This window comes from Leptonychotes weddellii, chromosome 10, assembly GCF_054177405.1.
Source record: "Leptonychotes weddellii isolate Sample4059 chromosome 10, ASM5417740v2, whole genome shotgun sequence".
NCBI classification, from domain to species: domain Eukaryota; kingdom Metazoa; phylum Chordata; class Mammalia; order Carnivora; family Phocidae; genus Leptonychotes; species Leptonychotes weddellii.
Window position 1 is genome coordinate 48950132 of NC_138378.1, and position 9334 is coordinate 48959465.

At 37.7% G+C, this 9334-nt stretch overlaps 1 protein-coding gene across 3 annotated transcripts in view; it reads right to left on the bottom strand.

The window, feature by feature from the left end:
* TMEM182 (transmembrane protein 182) overlaps positions 1-9334 on the bottom strand; it is a 103312-nt gene that overhangs the window by 45860 nt on the left and 48118 nt on the right. Inside the window, exon 5 of one of the 3 annotated variants that reach the window (XM_006733384.3) lies at positions 451-2678. The exons of the other annotated variants lie outside the window; for them this stretch is intronic. Within the exon in view, the coding sequence (XP_006733447.2) occupies positions 2458-2678 (221 nt within the window). The 3' untranslated portion in view covers positions 451-2457. Of the gene's footprint in view, positions 1-450; positions 2679-9334 lie in introns of those variants that run through there. 3 annotated transcript variants of the gene reach the window in all.

A 9334-nucleotide genomic window follows, 5' to 3' on the forward strand; every position in this document is an offset into this window, starting at 1 on the left:
CCGCCCTCTTCACTCTTTCCAGAATATCACCAAAAAGGTATCTTATTTGTTACACTGAAACTTTATGATGCAAAATCAACACTCTTAAAAAAGGTTTTAACACAGTATTTGGAAGCGTCTGAAAATTAGTCAATACATAGAATAGAGACACACATACTATCCTAAATCAGACATAAGGCTGTTACAAGAATATACTGCATATTTCTGCTATTTTCAAGTATATTACTTATTGACACAGCACATACAACTCACCTTCCTTCCTTCCACGGATTGCTGGTAAGTAGATCAGGAAATGCATCTGAATTAATGTGATTGATGCATTACAACTATGAAATACTTCCAAAGTATGTATCTGTGTATAAGTGTCATACACATCAGATATTCAGCCAATTGCCTTATGATAAATATATGGTAGCCGCATAAGTGTATTAGAAAATGAGGATAACCATCTGAAATTTATAAATATTCAAACCTTTACTGAAAGCAGCTTGTATGTGAAATTTAAATGACATATAATACACCAGAAAAAAGGCTCCATTCCAAAGTTCTACAAAAAGGAATTGTATTTACAGATGACATGAACTAATCAAATACAGCTAGCATCGTCTGGAAAACTTAATGGCATGCCATAACTTAATATCACAGTAAATATGCATAACAGAACCCATAATTATTTTTCTAATAATCAAGCCAAAAGCAAAGAAGTAAATGGAGCAATATAAAAATGAAAACAGAAAAAGACAAAGGCAAGTACCACAAAAAACATTTATAACTCAGATGGCTTGAGAAACCAGTTAAACCCCTGAAGCTTTTGTTTTTTTGTCTTATATTTTTGTGTTTTGTTTTTATCACATGCTAGTCCTCTCTGTCCCTAAACACTAAAATGCCCTCATGATTCTGCAGAAACCTCAGAGCATGGCCATTCCTCCAGAAATCCCTCCCACTGAAAAAGGTTAATGGAAAGTACAGATGTGTGGAGAAGACAGGCAATCTCTCCATCAGGGGAACGGCTGAATGGAAAGCAATAGCCCCTCTGTCCCCCAGCATCTCTTAATTTGCCTCTGAGTCCTGCCTTAGGTAATCACAACAGCTGCAGAGCAAAACACTGTGCCCAGAACAAAGCTCGCATACCATGAGGGCTCTCTGTTCCCTCACCAACACCAAACTGCTCCTTGGTGGAGGTTTCCAAAATGCAAATGCAACGTGGGCTTCTCAGATGGATTTGATTTCAGTCAAAATTAGTGCCAAACAAACATCTTTGATATGCAAAATGTCTGCATGTCTACACTAGCAAATAAGAAAGATTTATCCACCAACCAGCACCAAGTTTTCTTCCAAGACGTTAAAGTAATTAGCATATCTGTAAATGTTAAAATACCTGTTGTAAAGATGAAGAAACTGAGAGTCAATAATTAAGGGAATCAAATGATCAAAAGAACTACAACCCATAAAACCTTGGGAAAAGTTAATATTTCATAGTCTTTAATAAAGCAAGGCTATTATTTCATATGGAAATATTTTGAAAGTTTATAGCTAGTGCATATTAAAAGCACATTTCATCAATAAATTTTCACATGCTGAACATATTAGCATATAATTTTAAGGAGGAATTTTAAAATATCAAACAGAACTAAGTACTAAGCTAAGGTACCTGGTTTTTACATATTTTCAACCATATTACATATAATTAATCCACTGAGCTTCTAAAAATCCAGTCTGCATTATATGTAATTTGGTGTACAGATTTGCCACTTTTAAACATAGTTTAAGGTTATGTAAGCATGCACAATTAAGGGAATAGAATTAAGTGACCAAACTCCTGTTGGTAAGAGAGTGGAGTAAGTACGCGTCCTCAGTCAGGTTGTGGTCCATTTGAACTGATGGGTTTGCCTGGCTCTTGCCACAAGCACACTGTTATTTATTTTTAAGTCATAAATGATTATCTTACAGGAGTCAGTAATGTGTATGTGGAGATGCACATGTGTGGAGAAGAAATGGGGTAAGTTCTCTGACAGCATTTGTTTTCTGTTTAATTATTCTCCAAAGATTTTTTTTTTTTTTTAATAGCAGCAGAAGTGAATGCCAAGAAGGAAGTTTAAATCAAAGCTTCACTATCAGGCCTTTGTAACCTGCGTGAGCTCTAACAGTTGCAATGAGAGGGAAGCCCATGTTACTGCTCCTTAGAGACCTAGGTTCTTGATAGCACCTACAGAGGATGGAAACGTGGATGTCTGGAAAGATTCTAAGACCTTCCTACTAGCAGAAATCACAAGTAAAATGTAAAAGCAAAATTCAAATACTAACTAAAAAGCTCATCTAATAATTCTACACTGGGATCACCAAAACAAAATGAAAAAAAAAAAAAAAAATCCTGGGCGCCTGGGTGGCTCAGTTGGTTAAAAAAAAAAAAATCCTGTTTTAAAACCTCTCAAGAAAATGCTGGTGGCAACGGTTTGATTAGTGACGTATCTGTATATGCCGCCCAATAACTAGAAACAGTAATCCAGCTAATAAAGAAAAAAATATCCCCGCCGGGGCCAGGAAAAATGACCAGCCATACAGAACAGAAGGGGTGAACTCCAAGCAGTCTCTCATTTTCATGTTTTTGTAGCCTTCCATGTCAGCCACTGCCTGGACCCAGATGACATACAGCATCACCACCAGGGAAAACAGGATGCCTGAGAAGGACAAAACAAAAGACCTTTAGTCTTTCTGAAGATGTTTTCCCAAGAACACTAACCAATCATTTGCCTGATGATATGTCTCTAAAAATACCATTCTAGCCAAATCAACTACTTTGTGTCATACCCTTTATTATATGTTTTATATGCATACTGCTTATCTTTAATTTTCAAAGCATTGAGATGGCAACATAAGAACAATGGCAACAGCTGACATGCATTTATTGAGTACTTACTGTATGCCAGGCTCTGTATTAGGTGTTTATGTACATAAGAGTCAAAGATCCTGCCTAGTGGAATTTCTCCTAACATTTCCCATCTGTACTATATGCCTGGTTTGGGGTGAGCACTGTAATACATTATTTATTTCAATCTGTACAATGAATTGATAAAATAGGTACTATTGACCCTCAGTTTTAAGGATATGCAAACACAACCAGTAGCTTTCAGAGCCGCTTTTTAGCTCAGGTCTTTCCAACTATTATTATATTATTATAATACAGCTAACTAATGCTGTGGGTAATTTTGTCAATGAAAACAGAAGCCAAAGTAAGTATCAGACAAAAACAGAGATGAAAGCACTGAACTAATGTAAAGAATAGACATGATTCTTTCAAATTGAAATACAGATGCTGAAGATTGATTATAGCATAAAGGTAACATTGCCTGGAAAGAATGAGAAAAAAATTAATGAAAGAATTCTGTGGAATGTAAAACCACAGGTCTAAGACCAAGAGCCTTATTAGACAAGAGAAAGGAACAGAAGTAGAATGGAGGGATGCAGGGAGGGAGCAATATGACCGAAGAGCTTCAAGAATGCTAAAACTTGAGAATACTGCAAAGCATATACTTTTCCATGTGGCTGTCACTGAAATAACAGAAGGGAGCCGCCCCACTGTGCTGAGCTGCAAACCCAGGAGAGTCAGCCAAGCTGATACACGGGTGAGTGAGTGACAAGTCCCACACACAAACCACACAGCCTGAGGGATTCAAATTTGTCCCTGAGCAAAATATACTTGAGGTCATTTGCTAGTTGTCCAAAAGTTCAATCCAAACATGTCAAGGACCTATTATAGTCTTTGAATTAATGAACGAAACCATCAGGCATAAAATCTCCATATTCTAATTGCGAGCCAGTCTGAAAGGTAAACATAACCCTGTGACTAGGAGCAGAGATGGAGGCATATTGGCAGGACAGAGTAGCTTTTAAGAGCCTAGCCATTAATCACCCTTCTCCAGTTAATTGTGCTCCTACAGTATTTAGGATGTCTTCTCTCTCTTGGGCCATCCATTTCGTAAAGAATCCTGAGAAGTACACACAAAAGAAGACGGGCTTATAAATATGCCAAGGTGAGTCTTAAACTTTCTCATAATTGTGATACAAACACAGAGCAATGAAGAATCAACATAGATGCTTCACTAATAAGAAACATCCTTCACACTGTGGTCTGTAATGTAAATGCAAATACTGGAGCACAGAAGAGTGCAATTTAACCACTGAACAACAGCTATGTCAGAGAGAAATAGTAAAGTCATAGCCGGCAAGCAAACTCCTTGCAAAGCCGTACCTCAGATGCTGACAACAATATGGCAATGCCATGTGTTGTTGAGCAACTCTGTGCATTTCAATACATTTTTCTGCAAATATATAGACACTGCTCTCCCCTAATGTAAAGTTTTGGCTTAGTTATTTGCATACTATTTGCCTTATGCAAACAGACTGCAAACCTTTGTTATTATTTGTTGATATGTTTCTTATCTCTCTTGCATCATGTGACTCTCTTGTGCTTTCCGATAGTTTTATAAAAACAGAAAATTGCCTTTGTGAAAAACCAGTAGCCTTATGCATATTTTCTCTCAAAAGTTGCAAAATCCATTACTGAATTTAGAGTATTTAAAAAAAAAAAAGTATTGCAGGGCACCTGGGTGGCTCAGTCCTTAAGCGTCTGCCTTCGGCTCAGGTCATGATCCCAGGATCCTGGGATCGAGCCCCGCATCGGGCTCCCTGCTCGGCGGGAGGCCTGCTTCTCCCTCTCCCACTGCCCCTGCTTGTGTTCCTGCTCTCGCTATCTCTCTCTGTCAAATAAATAAATAAAATCTTTAAAAAAAAATGTATTGCAAGTAACCATGTGGATGATTCTTAATAAGGAAGAATTAACTTATATTTTAAAATTGCCGTTATTTAGGGGCGCCTGGCTGGCTCAGTCTTTAAGCGTCTGCCCTTGGCTCAGGTCATGATCCCAGGGTCCTTGGATCAAGCCCCACATCAGGCTCCTTGCTCCCTGCCTGCTTCTCCCTCTCCCACTCCCCCTGCTTGTGTTCCTTCTCTCGCTGTGTCTCTCTCTGTCAAATAAATAAATAAAATCTTTAAGAAAATAAATAAATAAAATAAAATTGCCATTATTTGAAGAGCATTTACATCCTGAAAGCAATGAAAATAGGCGTTTCTATCACTACAATCTTTAACTTGTTCACTAATTGAAGATACTGTCATTTAATTCATATCATACCCGTTTATAATTACATCTTCCCATGGGGTAAAAGAGTGTTTCCCTACCTATTAAATTGCCAGTGTTTTATACCAGTGTGTATATGTGTGCATGTGCTCACTCACATGCAAAGAGACAAACAGAAAGTAAATGGACTAAGAGACACTGGTAAGTATTTACACCAAAGGCCAATGGTTTAGCTGACATGGCAGCAAGAATTTATGATGGGGGGTTTACATAATGCATCTGGCCAACAGAAGAGTCAGGAGACTATTACATAGAGGTAGACTGATCAAACAAATAAATATATTGAGGTTAATTGGAGTCATGTTCTTCACTGCCTGAAAAGGGAGTTACAAATTTGAAAAGGGGGAAAGCTAAAATAAAGCCTATGGTGTTTGTTTGGAATTAAATGTATCAGTGTGAATTTATGGTTCTAGATAGACAGATAGACAGATGTAGAAGTAAAAGTGTGTGTGTGTGTTAAGATACACCCGTGTGTATACACCTACATATATTTCCTGGCTCTGTGTCCTGGGAGGATCTGGGAGCAATAACACCCCAGTAGCATGGAGCACACCAAGTGTCCAGATCTTGGCTTCTAAATATCAGGAACCAGGCATCTCAAAGAAAGGTGAATCCAGGCTGGGACAGAAAGTACAAGATAAGTCTGGAATGTCAGATATGCTCTCAGAATGGTGGGAGTGTTTCAGAAGCTAGCTCCAGAGTTTTCCCCTAGCCAGCTCTGAGGCAATCAGACTATCAGACCAATAATGGTAATGGCACATGATACCTCACCAAATAAAAGAGAAATCCATGAGCCCACAGTGATACAAATAAATGAATGAATACATTAGGCAGGGAGAAGGGAAAGCTTTTCCTTAGAGAATGCTAACTTATAAATGTAGAAGGAATAGTTCAATTAGAAATCACCATTTGGCAATCATTGAAGTAATAATTCAGGCAAGGAAAAAAAATGGATGCTAAAACTAGTAAATGAAATTTAGATGAGAAATAAATATTTACACAGGCTCAGAGTCTCTTCCCACAAAACACTTACCAATTGTAAAGGGGAAAACAGTCATTTCATACTGAAGAAACCTGGCAAATAGCACCTTACTCAAATGATCAGAGTGCAAATCACCAGTGGCATGGCATACTGATATCACTAACCACCTTGTAAGATACAATCAGAACAACACAGCATCACTGCTATGATAGCCAAAAATGAAGAGCCTAAATCCAATCAGAAGGAAACAGCAGACACACCAACTCAGGAACATTCTAGAAAATCACAGGCCTCGACTCTTGTAGAGTCGAGGTCATGAAGGTCTAAGTAGGACTTATTCTGGTCTGACGGAGATTCAGATAACATTACTACTAAACGCAAAGCCTGTTCCAGGACTGAAGCCTTTTGCTAGAAAAGACACTGAGACAGTTAGTGAAAGGTGAATGGAGTCTCTGGGTGAAGGGATTTTTCAACTTCTGTATAAATATGAAAATATTTCAAAACAAAAGACAAAATGAATGAATTAAAAAACACAAAAAAGCATGGTGGGAATCTGTGGTTATGTGCACTAGAAAGGACATACGCTGGCGGGCATGGGAGGACAGTATGTGTATTCATACACCCAGAAAGACACATTTTCTTTTGGTGGGCTATTGTGATGATTAATGAACAGTAATATTGCTGGTTTGGTTCACCTACCAAGTGGAGAGTATCATTTGGGGGAACATGGATGGAAAAATACTATGTTAAAATCTTAATTATTATCCCTTGATTTCTTAAAGGACTCTCATTCGTGAAAACATAAGTAATAACTGTCCTTGAGTAACAAGTGAGTTACATGTCAAACCCACTTGCCACTGTGATTTTAGCAGGAATAGAAAATATTGCTAATATTCAGGTAATAATTTATTTTTAAATTAAGTTATATTTAAATATGGTCATATTTTGAAAGCATAATTTATTTCCAATTAAATTTAAAATACCTAATTGAAGACCAAAAAAATCCATAAAACAGCTCACTGGAGGCATAAAGTAAGGTAGCAAATCCCAAGAAGATTTGTGATAATAAAACCATGGACAAATAATTAAGTCACAAGAAGAATGCATTGGTTCTCTTACTAATTAGCAGTGTGGGGAAGAGCCACTCATGATTTTACAACTCTTACGAAGTTGACAACTTTTCCTTCTAAATATCATGAATTCAATTTGGAAAGCATTTTCTCTGAAACAAAGGTCACGTAGTCACAAAGGGCCATTAGGAATGCAATTGCTAATGATAAACAATATGGAAATGTTCACAATGTGGAAAAAAAATACAAAAGAATTTCACCAACACCAAGTCACAGACTGAAAGTAAAACTGCATGTCCTCAATATTTTATGGAAGCAAGTATGGAAAAATAAACCAGATTTAAAAACACATTCCTAATAAAATAAAATAAAATAAATAAAAAACACATTCCTAGAGAAAAGTTGGCCACAGAAATGGAAACTCTTCAAAAAGGCAAATGTCAAACGTCTATATTCTTGCCTAGAAATACATATACCTGGGGCGCCTGGGTGGCTCAGATGGTTAAGCGTCTGCCTTCGGCTCAGGTCATGATCCCAGGGTCCTGGGATCGAGTCCCGCATCAGGCTCTCTGCTCCTTGGGAGCCTGCTTCTCCCTCTGCCTCTCTCTCTCTCTCTCTCTCTGTCTCTCATGAATAAATAAATAAAATATTTAAAAAAAATACATATACCTGTATTAAAAAACAAAAGCCTTTTGGAGTTACTGAAAAACAATAAACTTGATATTTAACTGCTTAGATATAACTGAACTGCCTTTGAAATGTGTTTTAACAACTTCAGTCATGGGCAGCTATTGGTTACTTGGGGAAGAATCATAAATTCAAGATGATTCCATTGGCCTCTTTTAGTCAGGCTTGCACACAAATTCAGTGACAACTCATTTCAGCTTTCTATGGGCACAGGAAAGGCCACGAATTTCATAGTCAAAAAAATGCATTATGAATGAAGTTAAAGTGAACAGTGAACAGTGAATTAGAATCAGAAAAATATTGCCTTTTCTCTAACTGGAGGCTGCATGTACTCTAGAGACAGGGCAATATTCAGCAAGAGCATCTAGAGAAACAGAGCTAGAATGTCAGCTTCATAAAATCTTAGGGATGATAGTATCAGCTTACTCCTTCTGTCTATTTTCAGAGGATGAAATGAGGTCTGCAGTCACAAGGTCAAAGTAGCCTGTGGCATAACTCAAACGGACACCCTGATAGCAGATATAACACATTAGGATGAAGACATTCACAGATACCCTACAGTGGGGAAAAATTCCAAGGAGGTGGCAGGCAGTGAGATTACTTTTCCAGGTGGAGCTCCCAGGAAGATACAGAGAGGGTTCATGCTAACTATAGAAATGAAGAAAAAACCTGGAGTGTGGGTAAGGGTACAAAGGACAGCCGCGTTAATGGAATGGTGAACCTGGATCTGACATGCCCAGAAAAAAAAAAAAAAAAGGAAACTTGATAAGCTATGTATTTACTATCACTTTCTAAAAGGAAACAGCAATTCATCAAGAAATACATAATGAATGCCTTCTCAGACCTGCAGAGGAGCACCGAGCAGCATAAGTGACCATGTCCCCACAAGGGGCTTTGGCAGAAGATCCGTAAACAGTCTTCATATAAACATTTCTGAAATTAGTCCATACTAATATTTGAAGGTATTATATTAAGCTCCAATAGTTTGAAGGTTGTTCTAATGGGTAAAAAGCATTACAGACTCATTGTTTCTCTTTCTCATTTTTTTAACTGAGGTATAATTTACATAGAGCAAAATGTATGAGTTTTAAGTGTATGGTTTGATGAGTTTTGATAAATGTAAACATCAGTGTACCCACAATCCATTAAAAATAGAAAATATCCATCCCTGTCACTCCAGAGAGGTTCTTCAGGCCTCCTCACACCCCTCCCCCAAAGCATCTATCACTATAGCAGAGCTTTGCCCTTAGAACCTTTTAGAAATGAAATCATGACCGTGTGCAGTCTTTTGTCTCTGGCTGTTCATACTCAACATGATGACAGAGAATTCACCCAGGTTGTGCATGTGTTAGTAGTCCCTCTTTTTTACTGCTGAGCACTATTCCCATTGTATGAACA